Source organism: Eurytemora carolleeae, unplaced genomic scaffold, assembly GCF_000591075.1.
Source record: "Eurytemora carolleeae unplaced genomic scaffold, Eaff_2.0 scaffold1367, whole genome shotgun sequence".
NCBI lineage: Eukaryota > Metazoa > Arthropoda > Copepoda > Calanoida > Temoridae > Eurytemora > Eurytemora carolleeae.
In genome coordinates, this window is record NW_019397256.1 from 1 (window position 1) to 23,010 (window position 23,010).

Sequence of the window (23,010 nt, forward strand, 5' to 3'; positions counted from 1 at the left end):
CCCATGTATAAAACTTATTGCTCCCCACCCCAAGTACTAATCATTGAATTAAATATTATTATAATTAAACGTAAAACGGGCAGCACGTGGTTAAATCAAGCTGTCATGATCAAATAAAGCTGCGCCAGTTTTCTTTTGTTTAGGTTTATTTTGATTTAAATCAAAATGGAAAATAAATTGTAAATGTACTCGAAATGTAGTCGAAAAAGGGTGTCTGGAATACATGTCATCCACACACATGTATTACATCTTCAATGATGACATGGTACTCCATAGATGCGGAAAATGTAAACCAAAATACGTTACACCTATCTATCTATCTATCTAGTGGTTGTGTACGGGAGGAGGATGGAAGATGTTGTGTGCTGACCAGCTCAGTACAACCAGGTCAAGTAGCTGAGCAGGTTCAGGAGTGCAGGTAAACGTTCGTAAACATTCGTAGAGTGACTGTTAATGTAATTATTAAATTGGCATATTCTATTCACATCGGTAAACCTTTATTGACTGGTAGAGAATGCATGAGAGTAACATTCTTAATAAAGAAGAAGATTTTATGTGTACAGATTTGAATTTTTATCTTGATAATTGAAATTTTCACTTTATTTCGACGATAATATTCATTTTAATTCTTTTCCAATGTGTTTTTTTTTCGTTATAATTTTTATGGTCTTTAAAATGATAAATTTGATGATGATAACTATAATCATTATAATTATTATCATTGTTTTTATAACTGTTAATTTAATTGCTATCATTATTATTATAATTATTATAATTATCATTTTCATTCTAATTATTATTATCATTATTATTATTACTATCATTATCATTTTTACTATCATAAATATCATTGCCATGGAGATATATTTTTAGATGCAGATAATGATTATTATTATTATCATTATTATTTTGATGATTATTATTATTTCTAGGCATCGTCTGGTTGAGGTCTGCCATTACACTTATGTCACGATTTTTAAACCTCACAGGAATCCATCAATATTTTATAAATGCATTTAATACACACACAGGGTCGTCAGAATAAATTGGAATACCAAAACATTTTAACATTTTAAAAATTCACTATGTATTTATCACCCGTAGAAAGGTTTCTAAAAAAAGCAAAAAAACCTGAAATTCCTCTGTTTTCTGCTGACTTTGCCGTACATATATTAATCTCTCTTGAAGAATATGATTTGGTGTATTTTCCTTTTTTACTTTGTCAAAGTCCAAGGCGATGTGGATTAATTTAGTGCACTTTCTTATTTACTTAGTCTGTATAAATAATTTACAATTTGCTCAAGATGCCAGAGCAAGAAATGTAAGAGAGTATCGGTGAACGAAACTCCCGAGTTTCCATTTAAGAGGCTACAAATAGGGTTGTTAATCGTTTTTGAAAACGATCGTTAAACGATCGTTTTTTGTTTCGTTTTCAGAAACGATCGTTTCGTTTTCGGAAAAAACGATCGTTTTTAAAAACGACCCACTCGTTTTGAACTTTTAGAAAACGAATAGCGATCGTTTTTGAAAACGATCGTTTTTATTAAAACGATTTGAGACTGTTTTTTATACGATTGTTTTTTAAAAAACGATCGTTTTTGAAAAACGATCGTTTTTGAAAAAATATTTTATTGAAAATTATGTTAACGATCGTTAACGAAGGGTCGTCGTTAACGATCGTTAAAGAAGGGTCGTCGTTAACGATCGTTAACGAAAGTTCGTCGTTAACGATCAATAACGAAGGGTTGTCGTTAACGATCGTTAACGAAACGACGAACTTTATCAAAATGGTCATTTTGGAAAAAAATGTTACATGCAACTTTATTGAATGTCGTCTTACATGAAGTTTAACAGTTGTGGGGGAGTTAAAACTCCTTGATATTTTCTTAAAAACTACTCAATGATAAGTACAGATGCCCTTCAGGTCGGTTTCCTCTCTTCGTTAACGATCGTTAACGAAGGGGTCGTCGTTAACGATCGTTAAGATGGGTCGTCGTTAACGATCGTTAACGAAGGGTTCGTCGTTAACGATCGTTAACGAAGGGTCGTCGTTAACGATCGTTAACGAAACGACGAATTTTTTAAAAACGATCGTTTTGAAAAACGAGCGTTTTAAAAAACGATCGTTTTAAAAACGACCATTTTTAAAAAACGAACTTTTAAAAAAAACGATCGTTTTTAAAAACGATCGTTTTGTTTTCCATTTTTTGACGTCGTTTTCATAACGAAACGATCGTTTTTCTGAAAAATGAAAACGTTAACATCCCTAGCTACAAAGCTGCCTGAGCTGACCCGATTCATGAAACCGGGTTTCCGATACTGGGTTTCATTGCGATACTTTGTCATAAGTTTTGGACTCGGTTAGTAATTTATGAACTGTAATTTTTAATGCAAATAACCCATTTCATTTTTAGTGGCTCCTCCCTTTAACATAAATAATTATAGAAATATAAATATATATTATATATATATTAAAATATTGTAACTACTGAGGATCGTCATGATAGACGTGAAACATATTGAACGACAAGAGTGTATAATATGTATTGCATCTGTACCAATATATATTTATATATTCTAAGGATATATTGAACGATATCTGTGAATAATATACAGCATCTGTTCAAAATATACATATATATTCTAAAAATATATTTAACGATATCTGTGAATAATATACAGCAGTCTGTATAAATTACTATTATGCCGTAGATCTAGTGTTTGATCTAATAAATTATAAATCAATAAGTAGAGTTGATAAAAAGATGAATCACGCGACCCCGCTAAATTATAATCATAGCGCATTTTTTTAATGGAATAATTTACAAAAATACATTAAAATAACTATTTCCGAAAAATACGATGGGATACAACCGAATTTTGAAGTTAATAGAGCCAAAAAGAAAAAGTTACACTTCTTTAGTCTTTCTTCATGCTTTTTACATCAAATGTAGAAATCATCGAATTTTTCGTAAAATATCAAATCATTTCTAAGAAGCAACAATTATTGGTAGTTAGATACATTTTAATACGTTTATCAAGTATATTTCTATTCGTGGTGGTACCCATGAAGCTGAAAATTAATTAATGGTAGTTAGATACATTTTAATACGTTTATCAAGTATATTTCTATTCGTGGTGGTACCCATGAAGCTGAAAATTAATTAATGGTAGTTAGATACATTTTAATACGTTTATCAAGTATATTTCTATTCGTGGTGGTACCCATGAAGCTGAAAATTAATTAATGGTAGTTAGATACATTTTAATACGTTTATCAAGTATATTTCTATTCGTGGTGGTACCCATGAAGCTGAATATTTCAGGATATATTAATAATGTACGAAGATTTATTTTGATTTTTGAATTGGTGGATGTTTATAGAGAGGAGGTCTGCGGAGAGACATTTACTAAAAAATGTTATATTTCATTCAGGAATCTAAATATTAGAAAAACACAATAAAGGATTTGTCAACGTACGTAATTCTAATTCCGATTCACTATATTCTTTTTTTTTGATAATTTTCCATTGTGGTTTCTCTTTTTAAGTTATTTCCTCGGCGCTAATCCGATAAATAGCTGAAAGGTACCCATGTGAATCATGTATTTAATTAACGATTTAAAGTTTAAAAGTGTTATTTTACTAATATTTTTAACTTATAGAACATCAGTTAATACAGAGAAAATAAAGAAATGCTATCGACCAGTAAAAAAGGTAAACATGGAAATGTTTGGAGAGGGGAGGGAGGGGGGTTGTAAAAGAATGAGGAGTGGGGGGGGGGGAGATTAATAGAGGTCTCATAATGAGATGTTGAGGTTTGATCTTGGGTGTTTTCTGTTTATTTTTCAAAACTATATAGCTTCGTGATGCGGAATTCTGGGTTTGCGGTTTCTGGTTACTCATTTGTTTTTTTCAGCGTTAACATTTAAATATTTACATGTTTACAAATTTACTTGTTTATTTGTTTACTTGTTTATTTGTAAACATGTTTACTTTTTAATTTTTTTACTTGTTTACATGTTTGCTTCTTGACTTGTTTACTTGGTTACATGTTTACTTGTTTAGATGTTTACTTGTTTACACGTTCACTTGTTTACATGTTTACATGTTTACTTGTTTTCTTACTTACTTGTTTACTTGTTTACTTTTTTACTTATTACTTGTTTACTTGTTTACTTGTTTACTTGTTTACTTAACTGCTTAATTACTTGTTTACATATTTACATGTTTATATGTTTACATGATTACAGGTTTACATGTTTACATGTTTACATGTTTACATGTTTACATGTTTACATGTTGACATGATTACAGGTTTACATGTTTACATGTTTACATGTCTAGTTGATTACTTGTTAACTTATTTATTTTGTTACATGTTTACATGTTTACTTGTTAACTTTTTATATGATTGCATGTTTACTAATTTACGTGTTTACGCGCATGTTTACATGGTTACTTATTAACATGTTCACATGTTTAGCTGTTTATATTTAGACATTTTTAATAATTTTTTAGGCATTTATTTTCTTTTTTTGGGTAAAGTTTGATTTGTTTGAATATGTTTAATATGTCTATGTTGACGATATTTGTAAAGATTTACACAACAATTTGTCTTTTTAACAGCTTAATCATTAGTGTTTGGTTTCGTGTAGGCTTTAAACATAGGATGGACATGTAAATTACAATATGGACAGTGTAGTTATAGCTCCGGGATGGAGAAAAAAACTATAAAGATTTGATTGAAATACATCTTTGTTTCCTTATAAGGGTCTGTCAACTGAGTTATAAGTGAGTACGCGGTACCTTAATATATTCATCTAAGTAACAATGAGAAAGATATCATTTTTATATCTTGCATTATGAGTGTTTATTTATGTAAATATCCTTAATTGTTTTAGCTGCAAAGATTTGAAAGTTATGTTCTTGAGAAATAGAAATTAAAATTGTCTTTTGTAGAGATAGAAAAAATAATATTTAAATCATTTCTGGACGTTAAAGGGCACATTTATGCATCAAGTATGCAACTCCGATAATAGAAATTCACTTGAAATTATATTAACAGTCTCTTTAACAATACCTATAGTTTGCAGATTATACTGCGCAATTATAGTCGGAGCAAAAAGTTGAAGAATGTCATCGGGACATTGTTTTTGAAACCTTGTAACCACCCATCTCTACTGATGATTGATTTTAAAGAGTTGAGCCACTTGTCGGTAAGAATGTGAACATTGTTTAATAGATTGAGCTGCTGGCTGAACACACCCCTCCTGAACCGAGAAAAAGATAAAAAAAAAACTTCTGCTTCACACACCCCTCCTGAACCGAGTAAAAGATAAAAAAACTTACCATAAAAACTAAGGGTTGGGCATTATTCTATAATAGACCTTCCAGGTCTCAGAACAGTTGAGATTGAAATCATATTTTTAGCAATAAACTTTAGTCACTTTTAAGGTAATTTTTTACAAATCTTAAAAGTGAACTATTTTCCAAGAAGGAACAACTAGGATTTCAATCTCAACCTGGAAGGTCTATTATAGAATAATGCCCAACCCTTAGTTTTACGGTAAGTTTTTTTAAATCTTTTTCTCGGTTCAGGAGGGGTGTGCAGTGAAGCTGAAATTTTCTTCTTCTTTTTCTTGTATTTCCAAAATATTTTCCGTGTATTTCCAATTTTTTTTCTGTGGATTTCCGTATTGTTTCCGTGTATTTACAATTTTTTTTTCGTGGATTTCCATATTTGTTCCGTAAATTTCCAAATTTTTTTCCTTCGATTTACAAATTATTCCAATTAAATATGTTCCATAAAAATATACCACGATTATTTTCAAAGATGCAGAAGATGTCACATTTTGAAGCAGTTTTATGTATATAAATATATGGAAATCAGAAGAAAACCAAGTTTGAAAAAGACCATTAGAGCCACAGGAAGTGTTTTTGGTTTTTTTTTGGGATTGGATGTTTCATTTTATGGGGGTGCTTTCTAGGGACCCCTAAGAGAGTAATTATTTTTTCTAAAAATATTTTTTTTTCATCTAGGTGTGTGACGGTACGGGTCCTGAAGAATGCAAAACTGTACATGAAACCTCATGTACAACTAAATATGTACAGAAAAATAAAAAGTAAGCTGTAGTAAAATTTAAATATATGATATTATTTAAAGCACAAACATGAACTATTCTACTTTTAGAAATAACTATCAAAATGCTAGACTCACGCTCAGAATGATAGAAATAGAAAACAAGGTTTTAACATGCAGTAACAAACTTGTATAATACAAATGTTGATGATTAAACTATCCTTTTGATTCAAATGCAAAAAGATACAACATAAAATTAAAACACAACGATATTTTACGGAAATAACAGAAAACAGTAGAGTTCTAGTCAAACTTTTTTCTCTTTTTAATATAAAATGGCAAAGGGATTTTGCAACTGAACTATTTAAAAAGTGCTATGTATAGGATACTAGCTGCCGTGGCTGGCGTTGCCACGTTGAAATCACTCGAAAAAACGTTGGTTAAGCCGTTTGGCCAGCTATAGCTTACATATATATATTTATGAGCTGAGAGCAAGATGATAAATTGTCATGAGTAGTTTGCAACAATTGCAAATTTCAAATACTTCTCACTGTATCTTTGTTTACAAAGATGGTTTTATTATAGATTTGTTGGTGACACTGTGTGTACTAAACTACCAATAGAGCTCTGCGGACCTGGATGCAGGTGATAATAATGAAGGAATTGAGTTTTTGCCACAAACTCTGATTTTCTAATTCCTATATCTCTAAATTTCAATGTCGTTAGACCTTGGATATTTCAAACCATGTATTCTGTTAGATCAAATATTTCAAATTTGAAATATCAGAAGTGTACACCAATGTGTCGCAAAGATATAGGGATTAGAAAATTTGTGTTTGTCGCAAAGACTTAGTTCCTTTACGTAGATTACTATATTTTTACATGAACTATTTCTAAAATTGTGAAGACCATATAATATCTGAAAAGAATTTGTAATCACTTAAAGGAATTCAGTTTTTGCTACAGACTTTAATTTTCTAATCCCTTTATCTTTACAACCCGTTTCTATATGTCTTAGATATTTCGAACTATAAATCCTAATTGATTTAATAGTCTAAGTTAAAAAAGGGTTGAAAAAATGCGAAAAAGGCAAAAAAAAAATTTAAAATTATTTTTTTGTTTAAAACAAATATTAAAGTGTGACACATGTTTCTACATCCATTTTTCAAAGGCTTTTCAAAAATATAGTTTTTAGATCTGTAGCTTTAGTCATAAAAAAGTTATGGGCTATTTTGGATTTTTTTTACACGGGCCGGACAAAAAGTCTATAAATAGATTAAGCCCCTCCCCCCCTCCAGTCTATACATAGAATCAGACACCCAGCTTTTATAGGGTTAAAGGGGGAGTCTGTTAAATCTACGTCTATAACAGTCCCTGTAACTCAAAGATTAGATCTCTTTACAAGATAAACCAGTATTATTTGCGATCATCAATTACAATTCAACCTAATCTATCAAGATCATAACTTAATTCAAATTTAATATATGTAGATTATATAAATGCATAAATGCACTATATGTCGGCCTAGCGTTCATCCATGCATCTTAAATAATGTGTATGATAAACCCATGTATTCATATCTACATATGACACATCCCATAAAGCTGTGGAATAGGAGTACAACTCATCTTCTTAATAAATATCAAACACGGAAAGTTTAAGTAAATATAGATGATCATTTCACTTATGTTCGTGGTCTGCTGTATGGTCTGTTTGGTTTGAATAAACGGTTAAACAAACATAAGATTCTTAATTCATGATTTACTTCTAAAATGATCCCCAAAAACAGGAAATTTGCTTCTTACTTTGGGGTTTTCATGTGATGATGCATAACAAAAAATAGTCGCAATTGTAAAGTGTCATTTTAATACTAACTGTCTAAACGACTTATTTATTCAAGAAAATTCTGTTGTATACTGAGTTTATGTCTTTTATAGGAAAATTACGTGTGAATTAAGATTATTGCACCCGAAATATCCCCCCCCCCCCCCTTAGGATAATTATAGTTAAACGGGATTACATCCGCCTCAATTATAATATACATCACAGGTTTATCGAAGCAAGTAAACATCATTTGTGCAAAAATATAATATATTAGATATAACATAAAATTTGAGAATAAAACTTTGATCTCAACCATTCTTGGTATACATCTAATTGTATTGTATGTGCGACATCGTAAAAATACTCTCGATATAGTTTCAAGTTCAAGTGGCATTCACAACGGTACTCAATTTAAACCATCGTCGTTTTTTATATTTAAGAGTATTCATTCTGTCAATTTCCTCCCTTCTCTATGCTGCACAAATCTGCAAGTAAATTTTAATGAAAATCTATTTTAATTAAATAAAGTGGAAGATCATATAAATTACGCTAACAGTCCCTTTAATCTGAATCCTTTACTAGGTTTGAAGAGGGAGATGAGGAGTGCCATGAGAAAGATGTAGTGTCTGAAAATGAGATCCCTGAAGAATCATGTGATCTTCAACCACTAAAAACCTGTCAGGAAAATAAACTCTTCAAATTATGTTCTTTTTTTCTGTAATCTTACTTTAAAGGATTTTTTTACCTATTTGAGCCTGGTACAGTGGCATCTATAACACTTTACAATTGAAAGACGGTAGAAAAGCAACCTTATGCGTATTTGATGTTGGTATAAAGCAACTAGTTTTAACTGTAGCTTTTCTTGGGACTTGTGCGCTGCACAATTGCTGAGTTTCATATTTATGGTACTATTCTACGGTTTTATGGTACTATTCTACGGTTTTATGGTACTATTCTACGGTTTTATGGTACTATTCTACGGTTTTATGGTACTTTTATGGTACTATTCTACGGTTTTATGGTACTATTCTACGGTTTTATGGTACTATTCTACGGTTTTATGGTACTATTCTACGGTTTTATGGTACTATTCTACGGTTTTATGGGTCCTACTGAAAACATTATGACAAGAGCATTCACTTATTATCCAATAAACTTTAAATTGAAACAATAATTCAATATTAGTCAAAATGTTAAACAAGTTTTCTTTTTTGTTTCATGGCGCAGGGAATCTCCATGAATCTAATCGTTTATAAAATCAAGTTGTGCAGTGGATCGTTATTATGTTCAAGGTTACCCACAAAGATTGAGACTTCAGAGACGACATTTAATTTAACCTTGGTATCGCCATCTTTAAAAGTTTCCGGTTGTCTTTAAGGTTTTATCTTGTAAAGAGCATACATCTTCTTTGTAGAAATAAACAAATCCTTGTAAATTTCTTAAGAGTTATTTACCCCTGCAGTATGTAACCAAATTGTCTCCATCCCTATCTCCTAAGCATGTCTGTACTAAAGGTAAAGAACAGGGATAGTTATTAAAAATAGCAGAAATATTTGTCGTGTTCTTGCTTCCTTCTGTAATGGTGGTTTTTGTAATTTGTAATCTTAATATCTGAATATCTCTGAAAATATGTATGCTAACTTTTATAAATAATTAAAAATCAATCAATAATGACAATTCTCGGTGATATAAATGTTGAAAACAGTAAGTAATTTATAATTTTTTGGTTATCACTGTATCATAAAAAGAATCTTTCAGAGAATTTATGTTTCTTCCCTACATGGAAAAATGTATCTAGGTTTTTTTTTATTTAATTTTCTTCTCACATTTTGACAGTGGCATACCCGATTCACCGCGTGGTACCTTTAAACCTATACATGAGCAAAATAAATGAAAAATGTCGGTTGTTTTCAATTGGTGATACGTTCTGTAAAAGTTACTAAAGTGCAACTGAGAAAGATAAGAAAATTTGGCAAATTCAATCGCTCAGTAAAAAACTATAGTTTTTCATGATCGTTCAAACGTTTTTTGTTTATTTTTAAAAAATCATTTTTTTCTCTCTGAACGATGCAAGTCGTTCTTCCATCGTTCTTTTTTTACTGAACGACACCATCGTTTCTAAAACATTTCGTTCGTTGAAAAAAACGATGCCCACTAAACAGTCTATTCAAGAATGCCAATCTCTACAACAGTCTCTTCAAGAATGCCCATCTCTACAACAATCTCTTCAAGAATGCCCATCTCTACAACAGTCTCTTCAAGAATGCCCATCTATACATCAGTCCCTTCAAGAATGCCCATCTCTACAGTAGTCTCTTTAAGAATACCCATCTCTACAACAATCACTTCAAGAATGCCCATCTCTACAACAATCTCTTCAAGAATGCCCATCTCTACAAAAATCTCTTCAAGAATGCCCATCTCTACAACGATTTCTTCAAGAATGCCCATCACTACAACAATCTCTTCAAGAATGCCCATCTCTACAGCAGTCCCTTCAAGAATGCCCATCTCTACAACAGTCTCTTCAAGAATGCCCATCTCTACATCAGTCCCTTCAAGAATACCAATCTCTACAACAGTCTCTTCAAGAATGCCCATCTCTACAACAGTCTCTTCAAATGTTCATCTCTACAGCAGTCTCTTCAAGAATGTCCATCTCTCCAGAAGTCCCTTCAAGAATGCTCATCTCTACAACAATCTCTTCAATAATGCCCATCTCTACAACAGTCTCTTCAAGAATGCCCATCTCTACAACAGTCTCCTCCAGAATGCCCATCTCTACAACAGTCTCTTCAAGAATGCTCATCTATACAACAGTTCTTCAAGAAAGCCCATCTCTACAACAGTCTCTTCAAGAATTCCCATCTCTACAGCAGTCCCTTCAAGAATGAAGCAACTAGTATTTGCAAAATGTGTTTCCTTCGTTGTGGGTTAACCCTGTACAATAAGTTAACAATTAGGTGTTCCTTTATATTTCATTAGGTGGCAATAATTCTACCTGTAACTGGCGTAGTCAGAGGGGGAGTCTTGAATGATACTTTCAAATGACGATATGAAAGTTGCCAGATTTTAAGCTTTTTATTACAACCTAGACAAGTTTAGACAAGTTACAACAATTGCAAATTATTCCATTTTTAAAATACAAAATCAGAACACTTGTTTGTGCGTTGCCCTAAGAATTGGGAAAAAAAATTTAATTTTAAAAATTGGTTTTTCTAAAAAATTTCAGACAATTTGGTCCAGTCGTATGGTCAGCTTATAGTTAACACATTAATATAGAGCGAATATCTTTATTAAACATATATATTGTAAATGATTTGTTTCAGAGCCTGCCAGTGTCTGTCTCCTGTCCTCTAAGTCGGTGTCGACAGAACGACCACTTCTCTCTAAATGGTGTCTTCTCGACAATGCAACCAATGTCGAAGAATTCAACAGCGATGTCACAAACCTTCCTGATATTAAAAATGAATATGTGGAAAATGATGACGTAGAATTGTTTGAATACAACAAGAATAAAAAATTAGAAAAATTGCAATTGGTAAAAAATTCAAATACATTTGCTGAAGTGGAAATTAACTTGAAATCGCCTACTCGCAAAAACAAAGTGTCTTCTCTGAAAATCCCTGTTGCCAACAATCAGCCTACCCCACCACCTGTCCGTCCAGAGGTCTTCCTAAATGCGCCAGTTCACCCGTCTGACGTTGATTCAGAGTTTACATTAGATTATGATTTCAATCCTCAACCTAAGGAACAATTCTCCGATGAAGTCTTTAATGCGCCTGTGCAACCCATCCCCCCGCCAATATTCAGAACTGATCCTCCAATTGATAAAAAAGTGCTACAATCAACGATCTTAATCCCGCCTACGCGGCCTCCTACTGCTAGTGCCGGATTTGCAAAATTCTTAGATGCGCCGGAGCGTCCGTTTGATCTCCCTCAAACACCCATGGAGCCAGCCTTTGCGACTTTAACAACAAAACGACCATTGCAAGGAAATAGGTAAAAGGTTGGATTTTTTAAATTTTCTTTTTCTTTTGTTTCAATTCTTCTTTGTCATCAATTTTTGTTCTTCATTATATTCTTTGTTTTTTAACCATCATTTACTTTATCCTTTTTTCAACCGAATCCTCATTTATTTTTCATTTTTATTTACATTTAAATTTTTTTCTCATATATTTCTCATTTCATTAGTTTAAAATCTGAGTTTAACCAATTCCACTAATGTTCATTTATTAACTTCATCAGTTGAATAATCAAATCATAAATAAAAATTTATCAACTGTCCAGGTCATACTTATATGACTAATCACCTATACTTACATATTCAGACCTTGTCCTCAAAACCGATTATTATTATTATCATTAATATTATTATTATTATTATTATTACGATCATAATTATATGTATTTCTCATTTTAAAACTTCATGAATATATTTTTTAATATTTCAGATTGCAGAAGACCTTCGAAGGGAAGACCCCTGACACCCCGGACAAGGTGTCTAATGTCCTTGACATTCTGACCTCCAAGGAGGATGTCCAGGAGGATGTCAATGTAATCCTAGAGTTTAATTCCCAGAAAGAATTCAGCAACAAAACGTTGAATTCGGAAAGAAATGGGAAAAAATTAAGTACTTTACAGGGCATTTTTTCCGAGGAAACCCCAGTCGGATTTGTAGAAGAGCCTCCAAAATTTGAGTCTTTGAAATTAGGATTGGAGCCTCTAAAGGAAAGTTTGAAGCCTTTAAAGGGAAGTTTGGAGCAAACTGAAAAAGTTTTCGGGTCCACAGATAGAAGTTTGAAGTCAACCGTTAGGAGTTTAAAGTCAACAGAGAAAAGATTGGAGTCCACAGATAGAAGTGTAGAGTCTACAGACAGAAGATTGGAGACTACAGACAGAAGATTGGAGTCCACAGATAGAAGTTTAGAGTCTACAGACAGAAGATTGAAGTCTACAGATAGAAGATTGGAGTCCATAGATAGAAGATTGGAGTCCACAGATAGAAGATTGGAGTCAATAGATAGAATTGTAGAATCTACAGACAGAAGATTGGAGTCTACAGACAGAAGTTTAGAGTCAACATATAGAAGTTTAGAGTCCACAGATAGAAGTTTAGAGTCCACAGATAGAAGTTTGAAGACTGCAGACACAAGTTTGGATTCAAAGAGCAAACATATAAATCCAAATTTAGCAGAGCCAAGTAAAACAACAGAAAATAGAAATGGAAAATCCTTGAACATTAATCAAAAAGAAATTAATAAACAAGAAGACCCACCTCCACGAATAATACAAGAAAACAATAAAATTGAAAACAATTTGAAAACAAATCTGGAAAAAATGAAAAACTGCCTTAATTGCAAACCAAAACAATTTGGTAGAAATTCCAGTCCACAGCCTGGAAATGCGAGCAGTTCTTTTAAGCAGTCAAGCAACTCAAGAAAAAGTACACAGTCAAGTCACCCACGAGGAAATAAAAAGTCAATCAACATACAGGAAACTACACAGTCAAGCATCCCAAGAGCAAGTAAACAGTCAAGTAACCCACGAGAAAACGGACAGTCAAGCAACCCAAGAGGAAATGGACAGTTAAGCAACCCAAGAGAAAATGAAAAATCAAGCAACTCAAAAACAACTGGACAGCCAAGCAATCTGAGAAAAAATAAAAAACAAAGCAGAGCAAGAGAACATAATCAAAGCGAGCATTTAAGCAGTTTAAGCAGCCATGAAAAGTTGAGCAACACCAAAAATCCAAGCCAACCCAATAAGTCCAAGTCACAAAGGCCTGTTTTGGAAAAAACAACCCAAGCCCTAAGAAAAAACAAAACAAATACGCAAACAAATCCCATCCAAGCAACAATTAACCCTGTTGAGCCAAGACCGTCCAACCAAAATGAAAAACCTGGAATTCAGAAAGAAATTCGAAAATCTACAATTGAGCATTCTACGGGGGAAAATTCACCATCAACTGACCAACCAACAAGTAAAATATCCATAACAACGTCAAGCCGACCTATTGAACAACCGACAACTTCAAGCCGACCTATTGAACAACCAACAACTTCAAACCAACCTATTGAACAACCAACAACTTCAAGCCGACCTATTAAACAACCAACAACTTCTGTATCCAGCCGACCAAAAGAACAAAAAACTTCATCGAGGAGACCAAAACAACAAACATCTACATCTAGTCGACTAAAACAACAAATGTCTACATCTAGTCGACCAAAACAACAAACATCTACATCTAGAAGACCAAAACAACAAACATCTACGTCAAGTCGACCAAAACAACAAACATCTACATCTAGAAGACCAAAACAACAAACATCTACATCTAGAAGACCAAAAGTACAAGCAACACTTTTAACGACTATCCAACTAAATGAAGAATCAAGATCAATGCCCGAGTTGGATCAAAGGACAAAGGAACCCTCTCAACTTGATCGACCTGCCACTAAGACACAACCAAGATTACCCCTTAGATTTGGTCAAAAGATACCTGAAACCAAGGATAAAAGTCTACTCCTGGTCCATGAACGATTGGTGCTACAGGATGAGGAAGCCTACCCTGAACCAGAAGCTGAACCAACCCATCCCGCTGAGAACTCTGATTCTAAACCCAAACCCTCCACTCATTCTCATCTGAACAATCATAAGACTCATACAAGACCCAGAGCCCCAAAGAGTTTTAATCTGAATGAAAGTAGAAAAAATGCGTACCTTCCAACTAACTCAGATGGTCCAACCCAATCTTTAAACCAGCGAAGAGGAAAAGAAATAATTTTGTCTCCTCCTGATTTGCTTCCTCCTCTCTCATTACCAGCATACAAACCTTCAGAACCGTTAACTCCTTCTACTAAACCTCAAACCCTTCATACCTCTCCTACCCAACCCCCAACCCGTCCTACTTCTCCTACTCAACCCCCAACCCGTCTTACTTCTCCTACTAAACAACCTCCAACTATTCCTACTTCTCCTACTAAACCCCCAACCCGTCCAACTTCTCCTACTCAACCCCCAACCCGTCCTGCTCCTTCTACTCAACCTCCACTACCTGTCCCTACCACTGCTCTATTTGAGGATGAACTCCCATTCTACTCCCTACCTACTTACTACAATGACCTCCCCAGCTATACTCGACCTCCTCCACTTGACCTCGCTGCTCTAACGGATTACAGTCAGCAGAACTATGAGAATTATCTTCAAGTAGATTCATTATAGGAACAAACTGTTAAATCCAGATGTTTTTATCAAAGGTCGTGACTTTTGTATTATTAATCCAACAAAGCATTAATCCGTCTCTTTTGTATGTTTTATATTTCTAAAAGTTAGATTATAAATTGCTCTTAAATATCTTTAAGTGCAATCTTAATCAAAAATGCACATGCTTTTGGATCCAAAAATTATAAAGTTTTATTTTTGTCTAATTTATCTTTTTTTTCCATGGCATCTTTTTAAAAGGGCATTATATTTCTCTGTTTATCATTTAGTCAATTTTAGCTTTAACCTGGAATTAATTAAATAGAGATGTATTTTGTTTTGCCATTATGCTTGTGATGTTTCCATTCTCATGGAAGATGTCTGATTGATTTATTTATTTATTTATTTATCTATTTATTTTTCTGTACTTGTTTGTCAATAAATTCTTTTGCTGCCATTTAATGATGTAATATTAAATATCTTTTTAAAAATGTATTTTAAAGATCAAAATGAAACAAGTATTTATTTACTGTACCATTCTAGTGAGAATATAATACAGAAAATAATAATGATCTATAAGAATTGGTGGATTTGCCGAAGAAGGGTTTTTAATGTCGTCTTCTGTTAGATTATATTTTATAGCTTTAAAATTGTTTCGTTAAACTGAAAAAATGGGAATAATTAGATACAGGGTGTCCCACGAAACATGACAGTATGCAAGAGGCCTTGAATGTCGTCTTGATTTTTGATATAATTTGCTGCGTTTATTTGTCAACCTAATTTTAGAAGTAAATTTAAATCTAGCACCCCCCTCACTTAAATCCTGTATCCGCCACTGTCCAAATCCAATTCAGCCTTGAATAGTCTTTATAAGGTCTTTTTCATTGTGCAAATGAAATAATGAGGGTTATATGGTTGCGGGGAATGAGAAAAATTACTGATGAATTCCGTACATGTGTCGTATTTTAAGTCTCATGCTCAATGGGTAACTCTGTATATTTGTGTAAAACCGGGTTACCAAAAAAAATGAGACTCATTATAACAATAATCTTCCCTGGCCCTTCCTCTTGATTTTTATATGGTATAATTTTTGCCAATGTGGTGCCGAAAAAATAAAATCCATTATGAAAAATCAAATGGAAGGAGAAAATGTGGTGCCGAAAAAAATAAAATCTATTATGAAAAAATAAAATAGTAGGAGAAAATGTGGTGCCGAAAAGAAAATTAAATTCATTATGAAAAATCAAATTAGTTTAAAACTGTAGTAAAAAAGTAGATGTTAGCAAAACTTAGAAAGAAAAGTCGTCTTAAGTAGATTACATTTTAAAGCAAAATACTTTTTTGGCAGTTTTTCCTTTTCCATGAATGCTGAAATGCTGAATTTATAGAGATGACCACAAAGGTTTAGACTCCAGTAATATGTTTTTTTACATATTAATGTTATATATAGTAATGTGATATGTTTGAATTTTTTAAAGTTTCTCTTGAAAAGATACCTAAAAGCTAATAGAATGAGTTGGATAAAAGTTTATCGATTTGGCATTTTGCTCATAAATGCAGTTGAAACCTTCAAATTGTACTCGAAATGTACTCAATGCCTTTTCATCAGATTTTCAAAAAAATCAGACAAATATTTTTTTATCCGCAGTTCTATCATTAAAAATGCGCAATTAATTCTTTTGTAAAAAACGTAAAAATAAAATCATATTTGATTTTTTTAATCTTTGGAAATGAGACAGAGCATATTATCAAACGGCATTTAAAGCAAAATTTTCATAGACGACTCTGGCAAGGACATTATATACCCACTTGGGTCTCTTTTTAGGAACATAAAACGACGTTTGGTATACTTAAAAGTCTTAACGCAGAGAAACCTAATAAACTAGATATTTAGGGCACTCAGCGATACTTTTCTATAGAAACAGTTCCAGGAACTTTAACTGTATAATCCTGTAATATATTTCTTTCACATTTTAATGTTATATGTAGAAATGTAATATGTTTGAAAAGATACCTGAAAGCTAATAGAATGAGTTTGATATGAGTTTAGGGTGTTAGATATCAGAGACAAAACATTCTTTTCAGATAAAATCTATCTATTTTTCCTTCTATCTAACTAAATATCTATCTATCTATCTATCTATCTATCTATCTATCTATCTATCTATCTATCTATCTATCTATCTATCTATCTATCTATCTATCTATAAACCAAAAAGTATTTATTGACAATTTTTATTAAATTTTGTATGAAATAATTTATCAAACTTCCAAGTAAAGTAGAAACAAAAACAAATACCAATCTGTGCAGATAAAACAAGAGGAAGTAGTCAAAGGGGAAATAATTTTATTTATGTATTAAATAAATGTCGTCTTCTAGTGATGTATGGCGGCATTCATTTGTAAACCTAAAATTACAAACTAATTCAGTCTTGCCACACACTCTGATTTTCTAATCCTATAATTTCGCAACCTAATGTCGGAAAAAATTGTACTAAAAAAAATGTAAAACGGCCATTTTGTTGTAATGTTTCCATACTGCAGGTGTACTTCACATATTTGTGCTATTTACCTTTTGGGCCCTGGAACATCATTTTATAGAAAATCTAAAATTAATATTAAAATAAAACCAAATTATACAAACGATGATTTTCCGTTATAACTTTAAATCTAATGATGTTTTTTATTCACCGAATTCATTTTATAACAGCTTTAACACCTTCCAAAAATTCGAAATTGAAATGTATAGTCTAGGGAACATACTGTATTAATGTACTCTACTTCATATAATTTGTGAACATTTACGTGATTTGTACACTTTGAACTCCTTACAGGCTGAAAGGGACTGACAAAATTCATACCGAGGGATTGTCTAAATTCCACTCTAATATAGATTCTATTCTCTATGATTCTAATACATTTCATTTTGGGGAGCACTATATTTAAAGAAGAAGTTATATTAACTGTCAATTTTATTTTAGGAAGCACAGTAAATTTCTAAGAAAAATAAATTGTCCCTGACATGCATAATGTTCCCTCTGCATTTTCTGAAATGTCCTTTTTCTTGTTTTTATGTTTTGTGATAACAACGTACTTTATAGTGCTGAAAGGGCCGGACAAAATGCATACCTAGGGATTGTCTAAATTCCACTGTAATTTATTCTATTCTCTTTGGTTTTACACCATCAGGTTGAAATAATACAAAGGGTATCCCACGAAACATGACAGTTGATAAATAATTTGGAATGGCTTCTTCCCTGTACTGATATATTTTACTTTAAAATCAATTTCACTATAATATTAAAACTTCTTATAATTCTCTTTGGTGTTAAACAACTTAAGTAAATATGGAAGAAGACATTTTAAATTATTCACCAACTGTCATGGTTCGTGGGACACCTTGTATATTCGATTATAAAATTTGAGTTTCTGACAAAGATTACCCCGGTAGCATTTTCACTTTAAAAATACAACCAACATTTTCAAAATTATTGAGTCGTGCTAATTTATTTTGTGCTGAAAAAAAAAAAAAAAATTATATTTATCCAGTTCATCATCTTAATTGTGATCATATGACAGATTATCATATATGCGCATTTAACTATTCTGTTTTGAATATTTAAACAGAAGGATTGTAGTAGATGCCCTACTCTATAGACATACTTTTAGATCAGTACAGTTACAACTTAACCCGTCTTCCACAAAGTTGTAGATAAGCTCCTTGTCCATCTCCATGCTAAGAATATTTATATTCTTGTTTAGAGGATTGGGGGTAGAAGGTTTGGAACCTGTTTTAACAGGTCTTAATCCCTTCTAATCTGCCTGTTATCTCTCTGAACTTTCTGGTTATTCTCTGGATCCGGACTAACTTTCCTGCTGCCCATGCTGTGTTTGTCTAATTCAGCATTTATTCTGGATATAGCTGTGGAACTTACATACGCATCTGTTGTTTCAATTGGCTGATTTGGAATTTTGTTTTTGTCTACAACAGCTGAATGGGTTTGGTTTCTCAGAGAACTCCATCCCTAAATCTTTTCAATATGTTCAGTTTGAACGGCCTTAATTTTCCTTTCTTATAAATCTTCATTCGCTTGTTGATTTTTTTCTCATTTTTTAACATCCTTGGTTCTTCAATTTCTCTTCCTTTATCTTGTTTTTCTTGTATCTCTTGATCTTGATTCCTTTCCTCTGACTATGCAGTTTTTCACCCCTATATTTCTGGATAGCTGGTGGTCTAGTACTCCCTTAATCTTGCTTTCCTGTTGCGGCTCCTGATGCATGAAAAAAAATGCATGTTTCCTTCAACTCTGCATTGTACAGTCACATTAGCATTTCATCCTTGAATTCTACCAGGCTCTTGTCTGGAGGTTATGCTTGTACACATAACTTCCTTTTGTCAGTGTAATTTTCTCTGGTATCTTCGCCACTTTCCTGTTTTTTATCTAGGTATTCCTGTTTCTGCCATAACCTCTCCTTGTCAGTATAATATCCTCTGGTATCTTCCCCCTACCCCTTTTTCTGTTTCCTTTCTAGGTATTCCTGTCTCCATCCTTCCTCATATTTTTCTTGTGAGAATCTTTACAACATTCCTGCAAAAAACACTCGTGTTTCATATCTCTCAAATGCTAATCCTCTTTTCTAGCTGCTCCTGTTATGCAAGAAACCAGCATCCTCTTTACATCTTTATTTGGAATTTTTTCCCATTTACTGTTAAGCAGATGAGTTTCCAAATTCTCGCACCATTCCAACACTATTTCTGGATTTACATAATATTTGGAAGCACTCTGAATGAAATCCTGTTTTCTTTCTTCAATAACAACTTCAATTTAACACATCTCCTCATTCAAACCATCGGTAGATCTTCCAGTTTCCTCTGCTCACTGTAGAGTTTTCCGTGCGTTGTTGTGTTTCATCCATCTTCTTATTCTGTTCCAACATTGCTTTCACTCTTTGAATCTTTCTTAATGTCTTTTCTTGCTCTTCACATTTTTTGTGATTTTTCCACTCCATTTATTCCAATCTCAGCTTCAGGGCTTCCAATTTCTTTCTTCTATTTATTCTCCTCATTATCCTTCTAGTTTCTTTCTCCTTTGTTTCCTTCCATTTCTATGTCCTATCAGTTCCCCGTTGCTTTAGTAGTATTTTTCTCTTTCTTTTATCAATGTTCCACCCCCCCGTTTCCGGTTTCCTTCATATCTGGTATTCTAATATCCCATTCTTCACTAGTTACTCTAGGTTCAAAACCTAAAACTGTTCACTGTTGCACAACTGGCATACTGTTCATTCTTGTACTCTGATACTCTGGTATTCTGTAAACTCTAGTTGCAGTCTTAACTTGGAGACTGTGGCATTTAACTAGGGTTTCTTATTATCTCCGCTGCTACCACTTATGTAGTAAATGCCCTACTACTAGAAACACTTTTAGCTCAGTACCAATCAAGGTACAACTAAACTTAGAACTTCAGGTTCTCCAATAATACCTTGGTCAGTATCAATCCGGATACAACTCTATCTGTATACTCAGGTATCTATTTTAATAGATACAACTCAATTTAGAACTCAAGGTTCATCAGTAATACCATAGTCAATATCAATCCGGATACAACTCAGTCTGTATTCTCCAGGTATTTATGTTTCAAGATAAAACTCGTGCCAACTCCCAGCTAGAATCCAGATAAGAAGGTGTTGTATTCTTCAGGTAACTATATTTTCAAGATACAACTCAATCCCTCTTGTTAATACATGAGGAATAAGAACTATCCTGTTCAATACTCAACCCCTCTTGTTAATTCAGTTGGCTTAACAACTATTCCGTTCAATAATACTTTAGTATCTCCATCTGGACACAACTGTATCTGTATTCTTTAGTATCTGTTTTACTAGATGCACTAAATCCCTCGCATAGATAAAAGCGAATGTTTTCAATCTGAGTATTATTCCAACTAATGTATATTGGTTTTTATGCTACAGATTAAGTTAATGAACGTAATTACAAGTTTTACATAGTTATTTACAAACGTAGTTAAGATAATCATGATACACGTTTTATGTAGTTATTTACAAACGTCAATAATTAATAGAAAGCATAGTTAGGTTATTTATAATTTACAATGTAGTTCAGGTTTACAGATATAGCGTTACACGATATTCATTTCGATAAAAAAACAGTTACATCATTTGAATACTTAACACTTTCTCTGGTAATAAGTTTAGCTTAAAATGTTACCATGAAGTCACAAAATGTTCAGTTCTTCAAACAAAATAAAATTGTATGCTTAATGTTTTTGAAAAAAAAACAGTATTTTTTTTAGATGCCATTTTTCATCCATGGACGTTCCTTGGGGTCATGTAAGTTGCCACAAAGAAATTAAGCCCCATTGGTTCAGCAATTTTTTACGTTTATTATACACAAACATATTCACAAACAAAAAACATATAAATTTAGTATAATATAGATTTAAAATTTGTTTTAGAACATTTTGTTAGATCAACAGATACATTAATATAATGTCAATAAAAAGTACCATTATCTTTATTTTTGGAACTTAATTTGGTGAAATTAACAAATATTTGTTTTCTGATGGATTTGATGGATCAACAAAACATAAAATCATAAGTTTATTTCTGCAATAATTTTCAGGTTTCAAGCAGTTATTTATTTCTTGTAATTAATCATTGCTTAATCACTGCAGACACTCCAGGCTCATAAATCAATTAATCAAAAATGTTGATCAATTACCATGTTCCACATCTGAAGTAAAACTCGGGAGGGAGGGGGGAGGGAGGGGGTTTATAAATCATATAAAAGTGGTTAATTTGAAGTAATAAATAATAATCATTAATTTATTAATGCCTATGCCTATTGTCTGGTGCATATATGAAGCATTTGTTTTTTATTCTGAGGGTTTTTGTTTTTGTTTTATTTTCACTTACTTTATAAATCATAGTTTTCAATTTCTTAAATTTGAAAATTTTCCAATCAATATATAGACTTTTATTTTAGTTTCTCATTGCAAGGTTTCCTCTTTTAAATAACTGTAAGCTAGATAGAAGTAGAAGGTAAAACGTACGCGACATTATTGGTTCAATTTTGTGACCTTGTAGTTCCTATAGTTTTTATTTGGTTCAACATTGTGACCTTGTAGTTCCTATGGTTTTTATTTGGTTCAACATTGTGACCTTGTAGTTCCTATAGTTTTCATTTGGTTTAACATTGTGACCTATTAGTCATTTGGTTCAACTTTGTGACCTCGTAGTTCCTATAGTTTTCATTTGGTTCAACATTGTGACCTTGTAGTTCCTATAGTTTTCATTTGGTTTAACATTGTGACCTATTAATCATTTGGTTCAACATTGTGACCTCGTAGTTCCTATGGTTTTTATTTGGTTCAACTTTGTGACCTTGTAGTTCCTATAGTTTTGATTTGGTTCAACATTGTGACCTCATAGTTCCTGTAGTTTTCATTTGGTTCAACATTGTTGACCTTGTAGTTCCTATAGTTTTCATTTGGTTCAACATTGTGACCTTGTAGTTCCTATAGTTTTAATTTGGTTCAACATTGTGACCTCGTAGTTCCTGTAGTTTTCATTTGGTTCAATATTGTGACCTTGTAGTTCCTATAGTTTTCATTTGGTTCAACATTGGGACCTCGTAGTTCCTTTAGTTTTGATTTGGTTCAACATTGTGACCTTGTAGTTCCTATGGTTTTTATTTGGTTCAATTTTTTGACCTTGTAGTTCCATATGGTTTTGATTTGGTTCAACTATGTGACCTCGTAGTTTGGGTTGTAAATCGTTTTTGAAAACGATCGTGAAACGATCGTTTTTTGTTTGGTTTTTCAATCGTTTTCAAAAACGATCGTTTCGTTTTTGGTAAAAAACGATCGTTTTAAAAAAAGAC

General features: G+C 32.5%; 1 protein-coding gene across 1 annotated transcript; it reads left to right on the forward strand.

The window, feature by feature from the left end:
* The first annotated feature begins 80 nt into the window (after window positions 1-80).
* Window positions 81-15,557, forward strand: LOC111713072 (TRIO and F-actin-binding protein). The gene is made up of 10 exons (XM_023487864.1): window positions 81-418; window positions 933-989; window positions 3,385-3,435; window positions 3,664-3,715; window positions 6,041-6,123; window positions 6,666-6,725; window positions 8,487-8,586; window positions 9,367-9,418; window positions 11,234-11,906; window positions 12,359-15,557. The coding sequence occupies exons 1-10, from the start codon at window positions 255-257 to the stop codon at window positions 15,129-15,131; spliced, it is 4,065 nt and encodes a 1,354-aa protein (XP_023343632.1). The 5' UTR covers window positions 81-254; the 3' UTR covers window positions 15,132-15,557.
* The last annotated feature ends 7,453 nt before the right edge of the window (window positions 15,558-23,010 follow it).

What these genes read in the sequence shown, in the direction of transcription:
- LOC111713072 (XM_023487864.1), top strand. Translation starts at nt 255, where the DNA reads ATGATGACATGGTACTCCATAGATGCGGAAAATGTAAACCAAAATACG. An exon ending in GAGCAGGTTCAGGAGTGCAG is followed by an intron (nt 419 to 932) that starts GTAAACGTTCGT and finishes TATTATTTCTAG; the next exon opens with GCATCGTCTGGTTGAGGTCT. An exon ending in AAATGTTATATTTCATTCAG is followed by an intron (nt 3,436 to 3,663) that starts GAATCTAAATAT and finishes TTTAACTTATAG; the next exon opens with AACATCAGTTAATACAGAGA.